We start from the raw sequence: 20,067 nt of genomic DNA, 5'->3' as shown, positions 1-20,067 counted from the left end.
ACAATGCTGGCCAAAGATTATTTTAGGGTGAATAAGGACCGTGACTCGGTAATAATTGTGCAGTAGTGAGTCATCCAGAGATAAGAAATCTATCGATGGAACCCAAATTTTGCATGACAAATCACTAATTATTTTAGTGTTTATTTAACTAATTTATTTTTTTTTACGATATTTAAAAGTTAGGTGTCGACGGTTTTCAAAATTTGTCATTTTTATGTTGTAAGTATTTAAAAAATGCAAACATAATTTGTTACTAAGTAATTTTTTTGTTACTGAAGTACATTTGACTCCAGAGTGTACTACATTTTTTTTATTAATATCGTTTTTAATATAAATGTAATAGGTAACTCCTTTGTTGGTGGTCAATAATTTCAACTCTCGTGGTTAGATGTCGCTGTAGTTCAAGTGATTATAGAAAAACCTGAATTCATGCATTGATCACCCTTGCTTATGCTAGTTCTACCGTAAGGTGGCACTGTCCATCTACCCCTATGCAGACTGATTTTCGTTTAAAAGTATATTAGTATATGATATACACGACACGTGCATATTACAACAGAGTGGATATTATGTTTCCATGGAATAAAAAAAATGAATAAAATGATGGGTACTTTTTTATACTTACAGTACCTTCGTACTATAAACATTCGGAGTTCTAACTTTCATGTGGGTTCTATAAAATGTACGGGCTTCATACAATAATCGTACCCGGTGACTTTTTTTGTAATAAAAAATTTATTTGTTTAAAATAAAAAATGTCCAGTGGCACTTCTGTCCAGTCCTTGTACTGATTTGCGCATACACCATTTTGTAAATTCGTCCAACTCCTACATAATTTAAGTCGAAAAACTGACGCTCCTCTTCTGATTGCTTTCGCTAAGTATTTATACGATTTCATGTGGGAACACACTCCCGTACGGTTCAGCCCAAGCCAGGTTGCGCCATTTCTCCTTTGGGATAATAATCAACATGGCCGATAGAATCCTCCATTCGGAGCAACTTTCCATTCGTGTGAACAACCCCATCAGTAGCGTCTAAACGTTTCCCGGTTGTTCCCGAGGATAGTAATCCCGCAGGATCCAGATCTACAATATTTTGAACTTTATTCATCACAGTAGCTCCTGCGCTTTCAACCACGTGAACCGATAGAGCTTCTCTGATAAGAACGTTGAGTTCAGATTTGCGGTTTTGCGTCCAAGCATGAACCACGAAAACGGTAAGTCTGATTGGATCAAAATGTGAACTACTTAAACCGTTAACGTGGCGGTTTTCGTAAACGTGCCTTATCACGAGCGGATTCGTTTGTTAACTATCGATGATCCCTATTGGATCTAAAAAATCTGTGTTTTTTTTAGTTAGTTCAGAGGGTTTAAAGGATACCACGCACTAAGGAATCAAGAACAAAAAAACCACTGGGTTCATCATGTTTGGAACTTTGCAAAACGAAAAAGTGTCAGAGTTATAATATTTTTTATTTGTGGGGAATCCAATACAATCTTGTTTTTATTCGTTCCGGGATTAGAAGTTAATCCGAGTCTATAAATCTCCTACTGTAAGCGAATGTGATAAGGATAATATTCGCTTATGTTAAAAAATAGTGTTCACTTAGAAACAATAAAACAATTCGTGTCTATAAATATATACGTGTATTTTTTAACAAATACAATAAATCATCTACAGTTTTTGCGACTACGGAAACCTTTTTACGACTGTCCAAACGGTTCATCTGCGTTTGTTTCCAAGAAGTAGTCACCCAGGGTGCTGCAAAATAGAACCATACATATTTTTGTTTTAGTGACCAGAATCATCTACTTACGTTGTAGTGATCTGAACTTCGCCCATCACACCCAGTTGGTTATTGTTGCAACTGCCGGCCTGAAATTGTGTCCAGTCGGAGCACAAGTGAGCTTTGAAGACGGGCCCTCTGGTCAGTGCTTCGGCCATGTATCTGTAAGCTTTACCATGGGCACAAGTTCCAGCCAGATCAATACCGCAACCAGGTTGTGACATTCCGCCGTTGGGAAAGTAGTCGACGTCCCCGATCGAGCTAGCAAACCCGAGCAGGTTCCCATCGGTATGAACCACTTCCACGAACTGAGCATCTGAAACGTCCAAACGTTCCTCTGGATGGTCCAAAGTGAACAAAGGTCCTGCGGGATCCAAACCAATGATGTTAGCCACCTTCTTGGTGACCGTAGCTCCTGCACTCCCAGCGACGTGAGCACCTAGACTGTGACCAATCAAGACGAAAGACGAGCCGTCGAGACCGTACGTGTCTTGAATGGAATTGATAAACTGACCAATGATTTCACCAACGGGAACAACGGAGCTTTTGGCAGTTAGATAGAATTCGTTAGCAGGACCGCTCCAGTCGACTATGAACAAGTTAATGTCGTAGTTACCAAAAATTGCCTCTTTGATCAAAGTGTTGACTGAAGAGCCGCGATTGTTGTTCCAGCCGTGGGAAACGAAAATGCTGACTTTCTTTGGATCAAAGTTTGAGCTGCTCAGGGAGTTTATATCGTTGTTGGTGATGGTGAAAGGAGAATCTTGGTTGCTTCGGGTATAGAGATCGTATTCAACGTCTGATACTCCGACTCTAGGTGTGACTGTTCCTCCTTCCCTCAAATCAATCATCTTTAGTTCCCCATTTTCGGTTTCCACGTTTATGTATCTTTTAAAGTCTGGATCATTTTCTTGAGGAATGTAGCGTCTCGGGGCCTGAGCTGAATGAGTGATTCGACTGTATAAAAAAAGGGAATCAAAAAATGTGATCTTACCAGGACCAGCAAAGACGAAAGGGAGAACTAGCAAAAGCAAAACTACTATTTTCATCTTGGTGGTAATTGCTTTCTAACGGCTACAATAATCGGTTCTAATTTATATATTTTCTTATCACGAAAAAATCAGATAAAAATCGGAGTTAAGAGGTTGTTATATTTCGTCGAGAATATTTTAATTGTGATACAATCTATAGGATTACAGATAATAAATTATTCATACATGTCGATATTCTATTGGTATATCGGAATGTGATCCCTTTATAGCCAATTAAATATGAGGTAAAAACGAGCTATTAATTTCGCAATTGTAACTTATGTATTAAGTCCTGAGGATCCAAATCAGTTGCAAAAGTCTAAACAATACACAGTTCGTTAACATTTCACATTCCTTTGCAACATTTTAAGTATTTCCACTAATTCTGGAATCTTAAAGAAAAACTATTTAAAAAATGTCGATATAACAATACGAGAATCTAGATACAGAATTTCAATAGGTACTCGAATTTTTATCTGCCAAATCATCGTTGTTATATACACATAATGCATGTATCCAGGTGTGAACAAAGTAGCTACTTGTAAATTAATTTATGTTATAAAAATAAATGCTTTGGCGGTGTTTAATTAACTTATCGCAAAAAATAAAACACTCACAAGTTCACATTACCATAAGTCAGCAAAAGTTTAAAGTGTAAATCTTTATTGTCCGCACAGGGCTATCTATACTCTTATAGACCTGATAAGAAGACAGAAATTCTATTTTACCTTGGAAAATAAAAATCTCGTGAATTTAAATTATAAAATCGTGGTTCTGGGAGGTCAGTTGTGACAGGTGGAAAAATAATAATCATAATAATATCTGTAATGTTATTGTATAATTCTCGGAATAATAAAGTTGCGCGTGCAGTATCAACAATTGCGCATAGTTAATTCAAAGACAAAGCCTGCATGCATATCGCAGGTGGAAATTTTTAATTGTCGCTGTCCTGTTATTTAAATTTATTTTGCAAATGCTAAAATAAAAATATAACCACCTCTATGCTTTATAGTTGAGTCACGTCTGAGCTTGTCTCATACAGGTTACATATTTAGCGCATTAGCGAAGAACACACTGCTTTTTTTCCTATTCGCTGGGAGAAATGTAAGCACAATATTTTACAAGAAGATGCCATCTGGTGTAAAAAATTTCCGCGAATCAACGCTCTTTTATTAAACGTCACTGACAAAGGATATGATTATACATAATAGAATTCATCATGTACGTTGCAAAATTTTATAACATGAGGATTAAGCGTCACGATAAACAACACGCGGATTAAAACCTTGCACAATGTCCATCACAAAAAAATTAGTAATTGTTGGGGCTGGCAATTAAATTGCCTCCGGCGTATGCCAGACAGGGCACTTTGAGAATGGGCACTGGTCCAATTCTAACTTCCGAACAGACTTGAACATTGTCTTTATCTATGTGGATGCGATTGAAAGCCCAACATGCCGGAGGAAAAACGGGCGCACAAATCGGAAAATTTCCAGAATCTACAACGATTTAATTCTCATCGATTTTCAAGCTGGACTGGAAATACCTATTTTAGTTGCGTAAACGGAATCTCCATTCGCCAAAATGTTGACGTAAAGGGCGAGATCGGCAGGGACGTAAGTCGCTGCGACGCACGCTGAAATGAAAAATGTGAGTGTGATGGTGTTAACACGAAAGAGAGAGAAGGAGAACTTGAATTAGTAATTTAAAATACGTGTTTACCTCTCGCAGAATTGAAATTTACGCAACAAGTGCATGTTAATCTTTCACATTCACAATTTTGGGCTAAGGTGGCGGCTTCAAGTACGTAGGAACCTAAAATTTCACAAAAGTTAAAAATTTTAGTCAAAAAGGAGAAGATGATTTCCGAGCTGACTTGAGTGGAATATGACAAACACGGTTAGAGCATTTTTGAAACGTTGAAATGGACACCTCATTGTGACCTAAAAGTTGGAAGTGGTCACTTTTATGAGGGACGTTGCATGCCACCAAGAACTTAGTAATGGACTCAGTCATGCAATCTATAATGCAGGGTTTGTCCCTAAAATATGTCAATGTTGGTAAAATTGTTCACTACCGAGAAATGTTCATTTATGCGTCAATACAGTTGTGTATACATCTACTGTAAACATAAAGTTTTCAGTCATTCAAACGGCATCTAACATTTATAGTAAACTCGGCTCTTATTGGCGTATTGGTTCATGTCACGCTGCTGTAATTATAAACGAAAAAATCCCGTAACTCCCGTCTTTACTTCGAGAATTTCAATTAAAATAATACTCCCCGTAGATGCGTATAAGTTTTTGCGCGATAAATGAAAGCTTTCGTGGTAAATTTAATGCAACATAAACACCTCAGATTTCTTTTAGATGTTGTAGGGATTGCCAGACTTTCACGTTGTTGCTATCGGTGTTGCAATAAAATGTGCAATGCACTTCATCTTTACGACTTTGAGACAAAGCTAAAATCGGTTCTATGTAAATCGGTGATATTTCTCCAGGCGGATGAACGCGAGCAAGACAACGCAGAATAAAATCAAAAGTATAGTGTTCTGAAACAAGCTCGCTTTTCTTGTAATAAAGACAGAATTATGATATATCAGACAGTTGAACTACGTGCGAACAAGCTGGGAATTGCCACAAGCCCTTCTTGACTTTTAAGATACTATAATAACAATAACAATATCCTCTATTCTCTTAGACACCGAATATTATTTTCGAAGTAATCTTTCTCTGCGTTCTATGTCTCGGTCTATCTTGGACCTCTTTATTTGAAGTGACGGCTGCAGTATTCGATGTTCAATTAATTAGAATTTTAGTGAATCTGGGACTATTCAAGAGTTGCGTTTTCTGTGAATCTTTCACGTGTTTTGCATCGAAAGTGAACGCGTACGTTGAATCAGCAGCAATTAGAACCGTGTATAAATGTTAAATAGAGGTGGCATCGCTCGGAGAGTCCTGTTGACGGTTAATTAGAAAACGAGGATTAGTCCTGAGGGGTGCGATTGTGTCGAATCGACTCTTTTTAGTAGTGTAGTAACGTAAAGGATCAATTCGATCTGGATTAATTCTTATTTCCCTGGAGTGAGTAATTTAGATAAACTTCGGGGACTGTTTAAGAAAAAATACTACCGGCTTGTGGAGAGAGCAAACGAGGGTTCCGTTCGAACGGCCCGTTTCGGGGGTTTATTGAAATCGCGTCAAATTGTTGATTAATGGGACGAATGTTGAACATGTCGATGGCAAATGTCTAAGTTTAATTTAGGAAGTTGATTTTACTAGGAAATCAAGATAAAGAAATAATGGAGGCATTCTATGGATCGTCCTATAATTACTACAGTGTCAGGCTCTAGGGTTTGTCACTGTGACAAGGGAGGTCTTATCTACGTTATCAACAGCGGTGTGGTGAATTAATTAAAGGAACTTGTGACACCATTAGTCACTTAACGTTACCCTGGACTGTCTACAAATAGATAGACTAGCTGATTTACAGTCGTACATGTGGGGTAACAATTCAGCCCTCAACGTTTTGAAAGCGTTCTTGTACAACCTTTACACCTATTTAACGCCTAAATCTCCACTTTGGCCGAGAAGACGGCCGACCGAGTCTTTCGGGGTCGTCGGCGGTAACTTCGCCGCGTGATTTTGTCAAAGTCGATAGCCGTTGTAGGCGTTCGCCTGAGATTCGAGCGAGTCCTTTCGAGAACCTCGACGCGAAACTCGCATATTTACACACTTATTTTTCTTTCACCTTCAGGCGCAAGGGTTAGCGGCACGTGCTGAGAGAAACATTTTTGGCATTTCCTGAGTTTCGTTCGTCTTGTGACTGTGAGAATTCAAAGGTAGGTATCTTAATTACAAATGTTAAATCGCTTATAACATCTAATTACGAAAACCTAAATGTGAGAGTAGTCGTAGAATGGCTCGCGAGAGAAAGACTGCGTGGGCCGCAGAGGCGCCATGCAGAGTCGAACAGGTGATAATAGCTGACCGATCTATGTCCACGATATAATCGTTCATTCTGCGACGTTCTAACAAATAACTTTAAAATTGGCGACTCGACGGATTTGTAGAGAAATTCGAACGAATTACCTATGGCGCCCTCGAAATAAATTTCGATCAAATTGTGATCGAGTGAATGTTTCAACAGACATCGTCTAGGAATAGCAATTTTGATTGCAATTTCTGTTTAGGCAATTCGTCGCAAAATAACTCGTTTACAAAGCTGATGCAGTATCGTTTTTACTTGTTTCGCGATGATAATTCAATCGACAAACATTTTCCGAAACATTTGTGTTGTTAGTTCTATCAACAACAAAATGAGCACGTTTGCTAGAGCTTTAAACTTTTATGTGTCTGTATCAGTGGACGCCATCTTTCTATTTTTAAATGAATTGTAAACGAAAACAGAGATAACGTTTGCAAAAGAAGATCAAACTTTCCCTCTGCGATTTCATATTTAATTGGGTCAACCTCAAATGTAAATCTTGCGAAGATGTCAACACTTGTTTATCTCTCGGCTTTGTGTTTGTTTACACTTTTTTATTATCCTTTGACGAAAGTGTGCTTTTTTTGTGTGTTTGTCCTGGATGCATTTACCTTAAATCCATTATCATCGTTTTTAGGCAAAAAGCTTTTAAATGTGCTTTGCAGCTGGTTTTAAGCAAACAATAAAACAACGCGGTTTTGCCCATCACTAATTGTTCGTGTATCTTAGTGTTTTATCACAGATCCAAATACAGCAAAGTAACTGTAATGTATAACCGTATAGTGTGTACTTTATTTCGTAATTTCAAACATTTGTGCAAGACGGCGTCGTTATCGAAACAGTTTTCAGTTTAATGGAACGACGCTACCTTTCTTTAGTAACAGAGAAATCTATTGCGAGGATTAGCTACGGTTGCTATAAATTATATTTCAGATCTAGTTCCAAGTTTTGCACTTTTACTGTCGCGTTTATGTCCGTTTGCAGCAACGCGACTCACATTTTAATCGTTGCTTAAAAGTTAAATCGATCCGAGAAAATCGTAATTTACACCGGTATTGTTTTTTTGTACGCAAAAATATAGTAGGATGCGCGGTATCACCCCAATCGGTTTAGCACTCAAACAAAAACCTGACTTTTGAAGTTTAATTGTAATCTGCTATAGATTTCTGTTTAAAACTTTTTATTTTAATTGTGCGCTTATCCCACTTAAAAGTCTTTTAACACTCCAATAAAAAGAACGATTTCAAGGGAGCGAAACAAAATAAAGAGAATTAGAGCGTCTATTGAAAAAAAGTCTGAATTCTTTAATAAAATATTCATCAAATAACGACTTTTAACTGACACATTGAAAAATTTAAATTCACTCTTTGACAGACCAAAAACACTCGTTTGATGCCTTTTTCTCTAAGCTGCGATTAAATCGGGCCATTGGTTTTAAAAGAAAATCGTCCTTGAACCAAATCTTTTTACAATTTTACGAAATTCGGTATCCAGTAAGTGTTTACCGTAAATTTAGACAAATTGATCAAAGGATTATCGGGAGGAGGAAGATCGCGCGGCAAAAAATTCCACGCATCGGCTACTAAATGACGAAGTCTTTTTGTTGTCGTCATTGTTTATTTGAGAGTGATTATATCGATCATAATCGAGATCGTGAGTGAAGTGTTGATTTACCGTAAACCGGTGGAAGTAATCTAAATAGCATCGCCACGTAGCGAAACGCGGCCTTTGTATATATTGATTACAGAAGGTGATAAAATCACGGCATTGTAATAACTTTCGTTATTAATATGTGAACATCGTTTTGTCATATTTTACGCATTCGAAACGTGCTGCTTCAAAACAAACGCGAGTTTGACGAAGGTACGGAATAGTAAATGAGGATGACACTTAGGCCGAAATTATTGCATTTTTATCGAAAACTCCGCTTCCTTTGAAAGAAATATATTTTTTGTGCGGTCGGAGTAAAGCTCGTTTCCTGTGTCTGCGGCGAGAAACAATGATGAATAATTGAGAAAGTATTAGGTATCGTCATTTATTGAAAGCAATATTTTCATGTTTTCACGATTGGCGTATGTTTTCGAACCAAGCAGAAATTCACTATTCATGGAGCTCGAAAGAAATTTTACTTTTTCGTTCATTCCGAATTGTTTCGTTTCGTTTCGTAAAGAAAGACGAAAGGTGCTTAACTTTTTTCGCGTTTCCTCTCGTACCAATATTTGTCCGATTTTTGCTATTTTACGGGCGAAATTTCGCGTTATCGCTTTGGTTTTTGTCGGCGCGGTGGCGATATTTTGATCGTTTACGAGTTTGCAGTAGCATGTTTGAGTAGTTGCTGGTTGTATACATAGCCAATATAACATAATGTGTGTACAGTATGAAATTGATACGTGATCAATAATATTTCCTTTGGGGTAACCGAATCCGGCAAGACGCAGTCTCCGGGAAGGATTGTTTACTTAGGATAATTCGAGCATGCGAATAAATAGATGAAAATTAAAAAGGCATTTGTTTGTGGATCAGAGATCACGTGTCAACGTGGCCTTAAGTTTCTTCGGAGCCGCACTCCGCTATCCTGCCAATAAGTAATAAAATATGCACTTCTGACTCCTACGTGTTCCCGTCTTTGTTTAGAAGTTCTTTGTCATGGCGCCCGGCATAGTACACATGTGATTTGTCGGTTTCGTATCGGCTCTTCCGCGGTACCGATTTTATCAGGTGCCGGTAAGAGGGTAGTTTGCATTGTAAATAAACGATATGACCAATCAATTTAGCTCCAGCATCGATCGCGGAACTACTTCGCTTATAAAATTACTGCTTAACCTAAGGCTTTACTACAACGGAGACGACAGGGGAAACGCTCGACTACACACGTCGTACGAATGTCGGACTCAGGGACGGCTTCGACTTCACACGCCGACCGCACTTTTTAATTGCGAAACGCAAAAACCCTGCTCGAATCGGCACAATTAAACAAATCGCGAGCCGGCGCCGAGTCGCAAAGCCAACTCGCGCGCTCGCACCTTAATTAATTGTCATACAATTCCATCAATCTAATCTATCACACTTCGCACACACCGAGCCCACGCCTCGTTCAAACACGTAGGGAAATCGACGAAACGAAAACATTTTCCGCGGGAGTCCCCCAAGGATCGACTTCAGGGACAATTTTTTAATTCGAATCAAGCGTTGTGTGAAATTTCGCACTTCGTTTAGAAACTAAAGGAAAATGTTCGAATCGAGGACGACCGCGTTTTCCATTTTGGACTTACTTGTGGTGTAGTACGAAGTTATTAGCGTGCCGCTGTAGGTTTCGCGGTCTACTCGTGTACATATTTGCATTGAGTGAGTCCTATTCATGTTGAGCGCGTTTGAATTTTTTTCGTGTCTGCAGCACTCTATATATTTTACGAGGCTTTGTGGATCGGATCCGATCCTGGCGAGCTCCAGCTTAGTCGCCTCGGCTTCTCCCGACTTCTCGATGATTTGTTGTGTAGGTTGCGCGGAAAGTAGTATTTTAGAGATCGGTCTTGCGGTGGGCAAAATGGTGATTTGCGATCATGTCGGCGCGGGGATATCCAATCAAAACGTAGAATTGCTAAATGGGTGTCGCATTAAAATAATTGGACCGAAATGTGGCCTTAAAAATTGAAAAAGTTTAAGTGGCTTGACAAGGGTTGCTCCGGATCGTAAGAAATTGGAATCGCACCCGTAGAACTCGTCCAATTCCGTAATCGTTCAGTCCTGAGGAAAAATTACCGAGAATGCCAAGGGAATCACGCGAGGAGTAACAGTTTGAGAGTTTGGGGATCGGTGGCGACACTAATTTGGTCTTTGTGATTGTGATTCGAATTGTAGCGAGCGTATTGATACGACTGGTTAGCGGTAATACTTTACAACAGTTGAATAGAGCTTTCGCATGTATTGGAATACAAGTAATAGCCGCTTTTTCCCTGTCAATTACATTGTTCGTTTACGGCCACAGTTGTGAGGACATAATAACAGGTTGCACACACTGCCTATTACCGATGATTGATTCAACACAAAAGGAATCCCACTCGTTCTAATATTTAAGACGTCTGCGCTTGCCATTCTTAGGCTGTCCGACGTAATTAATTACAGGAGTGGTTCGGAAGACCGCCGATTTCGTGCACCCACTGCCACTCTTTCGTCGGTTATTGTTAACTCGAGTCATACGCGCTTCAATATTGTGACTAACGAGACCTGACGATTACAAAGCTTAAATTTATGATTACGCGACATCACACATTTGTAAAGTCCTAACATAATTTATGAATCAAGTTCATGAATCTAATGCCGCCGCCGCAATTCATTTCTATAAAGCAAATAAATAACCACCGTTTGAACCCGCTCTATTGTCACTTCGTTGACCGCCACCACGCCCTCTGCCGCTTCGGTTTCGATTTTTACAATACGCCTGTCAATTCTGTCACTATTCTTGTGTACCTCTCGTCGCGTTATGTTAATGTTATTATAATACTCCATACGCACCACAAGCGTAATTGCCAACTAATGTTTATAGGCATTTAACTTAACGATCGGCTCTGGAGGGAGGAGCCTTTAACAGTAGCTTCCACTTTCATTAATATTTTCAACAACTTCATTAAGATCATACCCTCCTTCCTAACGACTCGTTACGTAAATCGTATTCGTTCTTACGCAATTTTTAATCACCACGCCAAAATTCATAAAAATTGACGCCAAAGGAACCGCTCGCCGCATTCGTTAACCGAAGACGAATGTCTTATCGTTAGGCACGGTTAGAATTTCCGTGAATCGAACGGACTATTTCTAAGTAATCTCTTCTGGAACGGCGTCTACTAATAACCTTCGCAGCGGGGCGGCTCGAGGGGTTGGAAAATATTGCTCAATTTTATAATTTTAATAAAATGATTAACAATAGTGGTCCGGTATTGGCGCCCGGCGGTACGCCGCTTAATATTCCGTCGAATAAAAAAGCAGCCAAGTGCTTCTTTGTTGCGACTAAAACGGCAACGAGCAATTTTTGAGCACAACCTCATACAGAAGACTGGCGTTAATACGTAATCGGTAAGCTAAATAACTCATAAATGTCGTCGTAATCATCGTTTACAATGCACGTTAGGTTGAGAGACTCGTTCCATAAATATTACTTGCACAATTAAATTGATTCTTGCGCTAAACTAGGCACAGAATATAAAGCGAGACGTCATGAATATGGAACTCGCCCCCTTTTCCGCTAAAATTCAATTTTACGTTATTTAACAAAAACCAATTGCAGTAGCAGTAGTGATTCTCCTAATTGCGTTGAGTAATAACTGAAATAACATTTCTTCCCAAGTGTAAATATCGCTTTTCAAACAGAAGCTAGTTAGAATACCATATACATCTGCTTAATTTACATTATATTTAGGTTTACGTGCAGAATTCCCACGAGTCTCACTTTATAGGTAAAACAAACATAGGTGGTGTATTTACAAATCTAGCCTCGCCCCGATGAGGAGGAAGTTCGGTTTGCAGATTTACCAAATGGTGCATTAAATCGAGTAAATATATAAAACGCGTCGTAAAGTACAAAGTTTGCGGAGATGGCCGCTACAGAGATCAACTATCGGCACATCGTTTTAATATTAAACATAACAGCTTCGGAAATTTTTCAATCGATTAATTGCTAGTGCTAAAAACAGGACATGATTAAATAACAGTGAGAAGTGAAGATCACGCGATACACAACAACAATACTGCACTTTTTCAAAGTAAGCATTTATCTTGTGACGCACATAGATAGAATACTTGTAGTTAATGTGTAAATAATTTGATATTATCGATCATTAATCTCTAATTTTAGTAGTACCATTGTAATTAACTTATAGATAACCATCTTCACTTGTTTTTTTTTTTTGAAGTTTCACTGTAGATGAAGATTTCGAATGATTTAATATCTCGCTGACGATTGTCGGATCAACAAAAAAGATAAATAAAGAACTTTTACCCCGTTTCCATCATAAAAAGGAGCAGATAATGTTGTACAAAGAATATAAAACATATTTTTTGATGAGATTATCGTCACACAACCGTCTAGGTTGTTCTATTGTGTTCGAATGTTAATAGCGTTTATTAGTACACGTGTTGTACTTGCAGTTTAAGGTTTAATATATGTATTTATGTAGGTATACATCATGTCGTACACGTAACTAAAGCACAAGAATATTTATTGCTTTTAGATATGTTTTCCGTTGACACCACAATCGCGTGAATTATTTATATAATTCTTTTAATATGATTGTTTTGGTAAAATTTTCAAACGGTTAGTTCATTCAGGTCGAGCGTAAAACCCAGATGCGAAGTGATTGTTATCAATTAATCAATACCTGTTAGTTATAAATAAAGAAAATGTGTAATTACGTCGTACAGAATAGCCTCGTAACGAGTTCGATGAGACTTAAGGTTAAATTGTTATTTTATTATATGTTAATGTGCTGTTAATGGTTTGTAATCATAAATAATGAACAAACACGATTTTATAAGAACTATTTTTGATAGAGTGCATTTAACGGAGATTAAACGCATTAAATACTCTAGCAATATGTCATGCAATTAGAAAATAGCGTCGCATACGCTGGAATAAAATTATAATTAATATAATTATCATTAATTAAGTTTGCTGAATCAAAGCTCGACAATTTATCAGTGTTTGATCTCTGAACACGTTTCCGTGCTGTTTTCAACGTCTGAGATGAAATTCAATTACCTGAAATAGTGCAGGTTATTGTTAGTGACATTCTTCGGATTGTTCTGAACTAAATTGGAGATGAAATTTTTTGGAGTATCTATGACAATCAATTAAGCGTATAGGACGAGGTACTTGGAATAATTCCATATATGGGGAAGTTGGTAGTTTAAAAGATCACACCTTAACATTCGATATTCATGAACAGGGCTTTGTAAACACGTACTATAGTGCCCACACAAGTCAACACTGACAAATAGGATCACCACCAGGTTCTTGTCACACGTACCGGAGGATGAACTTTCAATTTTTCTCACAATCCTCGCGTTATTTTATTTAACGACGAGACAGGATTATGATTTTTACTAGAAGAATCGTGCGTCGCATTTTAAAATTTTATTTTTGTTTGTTTTAAATGTAGAGAAATCCGAAATTTACAAGAATGTCGTTGTTTATCGTTATTGCTAACAAGCAGCTCGTAACGACGTAAATCTATCGTCTAATCGACGTTGGCGTCGCTAACTAATCGGTCGTTACGCGCATAATTATACGTAGTGTTATTTTTGTTGGGTTATGTTTGCAGCGGTTTGCAGGTTGCGCTTAACGTATCAATCAATTACGAAGAAACACATTTAAGCTTTTGAGCTCCGTTGCCACACAAAAGTGGATTGTAGACATACGATTACTTTTTATATCGATTAATACTAATTGAGCAAGATTAATAGTCGTTGGTTACGCGTAATGAAAAACTTGGACAAGGTAATGAGTCGAATACGACTCGTTCCGTCCGATGCTCATTATTCATCTTAAGAAAAATAATTTGTATTCGGTTCGATTACGTGTCACACGCCTTGCGACAAATTCAAATTAGTTGACAATAAATTAAATTTTACGTTTCAATTGGAATAAAAAGAAACCAAGCCAGATCTCGGTTTCAATGGTCAAATTAAATCAGTTAACTTCGAGTCTAAATCAACCGTGACTAATCGATAAATGCTAATAGAACAGTAAAACTTCACTTCCAATACTTGATTAGACAGGACGAAGGAGCAGCTTTGAGCAAGGAATACGCGCAGGCCGCCGGGGAAGTAATTATACGTACCATTGTCGATTACAGCAATCCTTCAGTAAATGATACCATTGCTAACGTTCTTATTCCGAATAAAGTTTATTTCCCGCCGTTTTATTTCACTCTTTACGTCATTTACGTTTACGGCCAACTATTTCGCTTTTTTCGCCAACTTCCGTTCGAAACTTTCACAAGTTTTATTGTGCACACATGGAAATTTTATGTTAATTGCGACTAAATCAATACGCACGACGTAATCAAACCGAATTATCACTTGAACCGTATAATTATAATCGATTAATTAAAAGCTAGAGCTAATAATACTAAAGCTCTAAAAGCTACACTTTATTGCTTCTAAATTAGTCAGAAACCCCTTAATTCAATACCTATTAACATTACTGCTTAAAATGGTGTGATCACGCTCATTACACGGAAAAATTTATTGCCCCGTTACACCATCACCAGCAATTCTATTTTTACTCGACACAAAATTCATTTTATTCGAATAATAAAAACAAAGGGCGTAAATAATTTTAAATATCCAGAAGCGCTTCGCTAACTCGCTTTCTAAACGTTCGAAAATCCAAAAATCCACCAGAAAAACGTTTACGTTCAGAGTGAACTAAATTAATCGAGCTTGCGGCTGCTCGCTGACGTCAGAAATTACATTACGTTATATAAAACGTACAAAAATCGATGCAAAATTTAAGGAGGTAGGGAAACGATTTAAAGAAGTTTGTATAATATTATTAACGACACTTTTATATCGGGCGCTTTATTAAAGTGCGTCATAATAAAAGTGATAACTGTAATAATAACACGAAATTGTCTCAGTAATAGCCCATTTAAATTGGAGGTTTGCGTTATGTGCTCTGTCGTCAAACGCCTTCATTCATCAACCTTAATAAATAATAGACTGTAGAGTCTCTCGAATCCCCAAGAAAAATAGTCGTCTTTCTCGATTAATTGGCCTAAGAATTATTTGGAAACCATTAGCGCTGCAATTGTTTAATTTAATCCTCCCACGGAACGTCATTTCTTCTTGATAAAGATATTGTTAAGGTACCACCACGGTTCCACAAACACAGTCCGATTAAAAAAATATTCTCGAGTCACGGTCTAAGTTCAAAAGCAAACAATTCTACTGCTTTATGCTTCTCGAGTTGGTCAATAGCTTTACGGAGGGCGAAAAGATATTTACAGTTCACGCCCAATATTAGAAATTACTCGAGTGATATTTTTCCGTGTTGAAGATATTTAGCTTTCGTTCTTGAATTTAAACTCGTCTTATTAAATTTTCTATAGATAATTTCTCCCGTGCGTTTTTGTTTTTGAATCTCTTTTAGATAAACATTTGTCGTCAAATTAAGGAAAAGTGAGGTAACTTTCAGGGAGTGTCCGACAATATTTTTTCGTAAATCGTTATTGCTGTCGAACAAAGTAACAAATTGGCAACCGCAAAGTGACAAAACGTGACCGAAGATGTTTTAGATCAAACAGATTCGTGGCGAGATATCAAAGAACGCGACATTTATTGCTGTATACGACCACCCTTGATATCTTAGTTAGACACACCTCATGTAGAACAACTGGTAAATTTATAATTGAAGCGAAAAAGCACACTAAAAAATAAATCACTTTGTTTATGTACTTGGCTTTGTGAAGTTTGTTTTATGAACAACACAGTAGAGAATTATAAATAAAATTTCAATTGTTTAACATAATAAATGAGCGAAGTAAAATGTGGAACAAATTCATTGTTCTATTATGGTGTGTGTACAATTGAAAAAATTATTTAGTAGACGTTCGGAATCTTGTAAAACAAGCTCTGTAGGTAACGTGAATAACAACAGACCGAATTGAACTCTTGAACGGTGGCTTCATTATTTACAGCTTTAAGGTAAGTTTGTTGGCTTTTTGAATGGTTCAACCTTTATTTGACCTCCTTATTGTGGCACTTTTTCCGTTTTGCACAGTTTTCGGTTTTTATATACGAATGGTTCAATCAAACGATTTATGGTTCGTAGTAAGTAAGTAGTCAGTGTCGGTTTGAAGCTATGCGGTTACATTTATAACTAAGTGCAAGTATCCGGTGATGCTTGATGGGCAGTCATTTCTAGGCACTTTGTATTTCACTAAAGAGTTATTGCGGTCCTCGCTAATCCAGTGGTAGTGAATATAATTGCAGAAATAGTATATAGTTGGGGTTGCATAATTGTACATAATTTACTAAATTACATCAAATTACATCATACAATGGCTGACAATGATATACCTGTTTAAGTCCCCTGAAATATTTACGGCCGCAATTTGCGCTGAATTATTAAACTATAAAACGCTTGTTAACATCTACGAATCTAATGTACAACACGTACTTACTCCATTTGGTCCACGAAACCCGCAAGTGATTTAATTACGGCGTATATTACTTTGTTATATTATTTTGGCAACGTCAATTTACCGGCCGCAAAGAAGACCTCAATTTAATTTCAGCCAAACCGGCAACTACGTCGTTTAGTTCATAATTTATTTAACAGTCGGTGGAAATATTGGTTGTAAAGATTACTTTAAACTTAACACTCGAACCTTTTAACGGAACCGCCTTCATTATTCGGCAATTGTATGGTAATGTAAACGTGAAAAGCGTCGAGGAAAATAAGAAAATTACCGGAAATACCGATGCCCAAATTAAATAACTGCATAACCCCGGGATTATTTATGAGGTATTTAGTCACAACAGGATATCAATGCTTCCTCCGGGACTATTCTCTAGAATAAGGTAGATAAAGCAAGATTTAAGCCTGGAATTTATTCTGCGAGATCATAAGCTATTAACGCTCGTAACAATCAGAGAAAAATTCAGAAGCGGGGGCCGACGTATTCCGGGCATTTTAATAAATGTCGCAGTTTAAATGTTTCGCTTGATACCGATTACAATTAAATGATTTGTGTGGGACTCGTTAATTGTAAAATCGAGCATTATTTGCTTCCGAATTGGGAGTTTCGGCACAAAGTGATCGAGTACGCAGAATAATTAACTAAAATCGTCGTTTAAATACGCGTGTGTAGTTGTAGGTGGATAAGAACGGTTCTAAAGCGCCGCCCTGCGGGAATCCTCATTATCGACATCGATCGTCGACAATCGATTCGACGATAGAGATGAGCCGAAAATAAATACGAATCGACTGGTGCACTGCGATGACATTAATCATGTCGTATATCGCATTATATAAAATAATAGATGAATTATGGGTATTATGTAAATATACATGAACTCTGAACTGTGCGCCCCGGTAGCGCAACTTGCTACATATGGTCCTGCATGTAAGCAGATAAATAGCATGTCAAACACGGTAACGTACAATTTGTAACAACCTGTCAATAAACTAATGCTTATTCTTCGGCGTATAATACTGCAGTGCCTACCGCAGCAAATCTGTGAACATAAAATCGAACGAAATCACATTTCGGTTCCGTATAATTTATATAATTCTGTTGACTTTTCGTTCATAATTACAAATATAATTAATGGTTTAACGTTCAAATTACGGGTTTTTGGTCGAGGTATGTATATTACTTTTACGCTTTTATTAAGCTATTACATTATAACTATAATTTACGGCAGTGTTGATTCTGCTATGCTTAGTTGAATTCGTGATCGCCTTTGTAATTTTCTTCCATATAAGTCGAGAGAAAATTTTCAACGGCTTTTAAAACGAACAACTCTTCGGCGACAGAACACGAAAATCAGGTTACTAGACAGATAATTTCGGCGCGTTATTAACCGAATTATAATATTTTACGGTAATTCTAGCAACACTTCGCTCGCTCGCAAAGGAGATTCGTCGTGTTTCCGACAGACGATTTATTATTTCGATAACAACAAATTTATTTTAAACAACAATTACTCACGCGCATTATCAAATACATCACAAATTTCAATTAACATTATCGAATATCCACTCCGACAGACACCGACCTATTCCTGTTCTCTGTCTCCTCAAATTAATTAAACCGACCTATTCTAATTCATATCGTTAACAAAAATAACATTTGTTTACTGTCGAATGTTTACACTGAAAACTTATATTTACGGCGACGTGGCGCAATTCTTAATGAGGCTTTCTTTTTATTTTTAAGGACTCTCCAGCCCGCCGTCATCAACATATTAACGCCACTACGTGTGCGTGAAAATAAATCGCCGTTAATTAACAAAGGCTGCACAGACGGGATTTTTAACTTTATTTCACACAATTTTTGCCTCACCTTTTGTAAGCACGACTGGCGAAACCGCAAAGCGCAAATAACACTAGTTTACCAGGTTTTACCCTGAGACAAAAAACTAGAATTTATAATTTTTAGAGGGATTTTGCACACAGAATCGGAATCTGTATTCAGAAAAAAATGCATACTGTATTGTACTCAAACTAAATCAGTTTTGGTGTATCGTATTAATGAAAATGTTTTATTCTTTTTTGTCTACCATTGTATTATTCCTGATTTAAAAAAATGGTTCAATTTAAATTCTTTCAAAAATAAAACATCAGGAGTATTTGATGTGGAGAATAATCTGTCGCGGATTACTTACTAATTCGGTGAACTTTTAGTGATTTTTGAAAAACAGTGTGTCGATTTTTGGCGAGCAAAGGGCCAAAGTGAAGTGTAAACGGTTTAAGAAAATATTTCTTCTGGTTTTTGGTGGATAAAGTGTTCTTAGTGGCGTTGGTGGGAGAACGGAGGAAGAAGATTTTTCTAAGACTGTGGTAAATTTCACCGCAAGCGCTTTAAGGTATTACGATTTGTAAAATTACATCACTTACATTTAAAAAATGGTCTAATGTTATTTAAATAGAAGTTCCTTTGCCCCTGAATACAGGCGAACAAATACAGATTCTTCGAAAAATTATAAAATTTAATTTTGCGAATTTATTTTTTTATAAGTTAAAATACATGTGGGCTTTCAAGTGAGTTTTTCCATAACAACATTTTGAGAACACGTCATCAATTTTTTTGGATAAATTTTAATTAACGATTTATTCGGAGCATTTGGTTTAACAGTTTCAAATTTAAATTTCAAAATATTACACATTTTTGTACTTTTTTCCGAAAATTTAGATGTCTAGGGCAAAAACGCAATACTTATTAATTAACAAGTGCAGGAGTATCTTTTTCTATCAAATTTAAATAACATTTACTATTGTAAATTTTGGAGATGACGTCATCAATTTCGATTTTACCATATACACGATATTCCTAACATACATATGAAATTTGACGACATTCGGTCCAGAAATTTCGGAAATTATGTGATAAAAATTGATTTTTCCTACTCAAAGGCTCAAAGGGAAAAAAGTAGCCATGATGGCTACTATGGATGGATATTATAATACTTTTTAATTTACGCTCAGGAAGTAAAAAATTGGTCCAAGGTTATTTCGAATTTCGTTTTCTGATAACCCTTATA

At 37.1% G+C, this 20,067-nt stretch overlaps 1 protein-coding gene across 4 annotated transcripts in view; it reads right to left on the bottom strand.

Moving 5' to 3' along the window:
* Positions 1–1,629: 1,629 nt before the first annotated feature.
* Positions 1,630–20,067, bottom strand: part of LOC135131219 (pancreatic triacylglycerol lipase-like) — a 173,906-nt gene continuing 155,468 nt past the window's right edge. For 3 of the 4 annotated variants that reach the window (XM_064058836.1, XM_064058835.1, XM_064058838.1), the window contains exons 2-3: positions 1,817–2,743; positions 1,630–1,761 (exon numbers count right to left, since the gene is read on the bottom strand). In XM_064058836.1, coding sequence (XP_063914906.1) covers positions 1,704–1,761; positions 1,817–2,743 — 985 coding nt within the window. In that variant the 3' untranslated portion in view covers positions 1,630–1,703. Of the gene's footprint in view, positions 1,762–1,816; positions 2,744–2,780; positions 2,892–20,067 lie in introns of those variants that run through there. The other variant, XM_064058837.1, reaches the window with a different exon arrangement.

The sequence above is a fragment of the Zophobas morio genome, unplaced genomic scaffold (assembly GCF_036711695.1).
Source record: "Zophobas morio isolate AGI-343-1 ecotype UQ-CSIRO unplaced genomic scaffold, CSIRO_AGI_Zmor_V1 ptg000019l, whole genome shotgun sequence".
In the NCBI taxonomy this organism is placed as follows: Eukaryota; Metazoa; Arthropoda; class Insecta; order Coleoptera; family Tenebrionidae; genus Zophobas; species Zophobas morio.
Note: the sequence above shows the minus strand (reverse complement) of the source record. Positions and strands in the feature narration are given on the sequence as shown.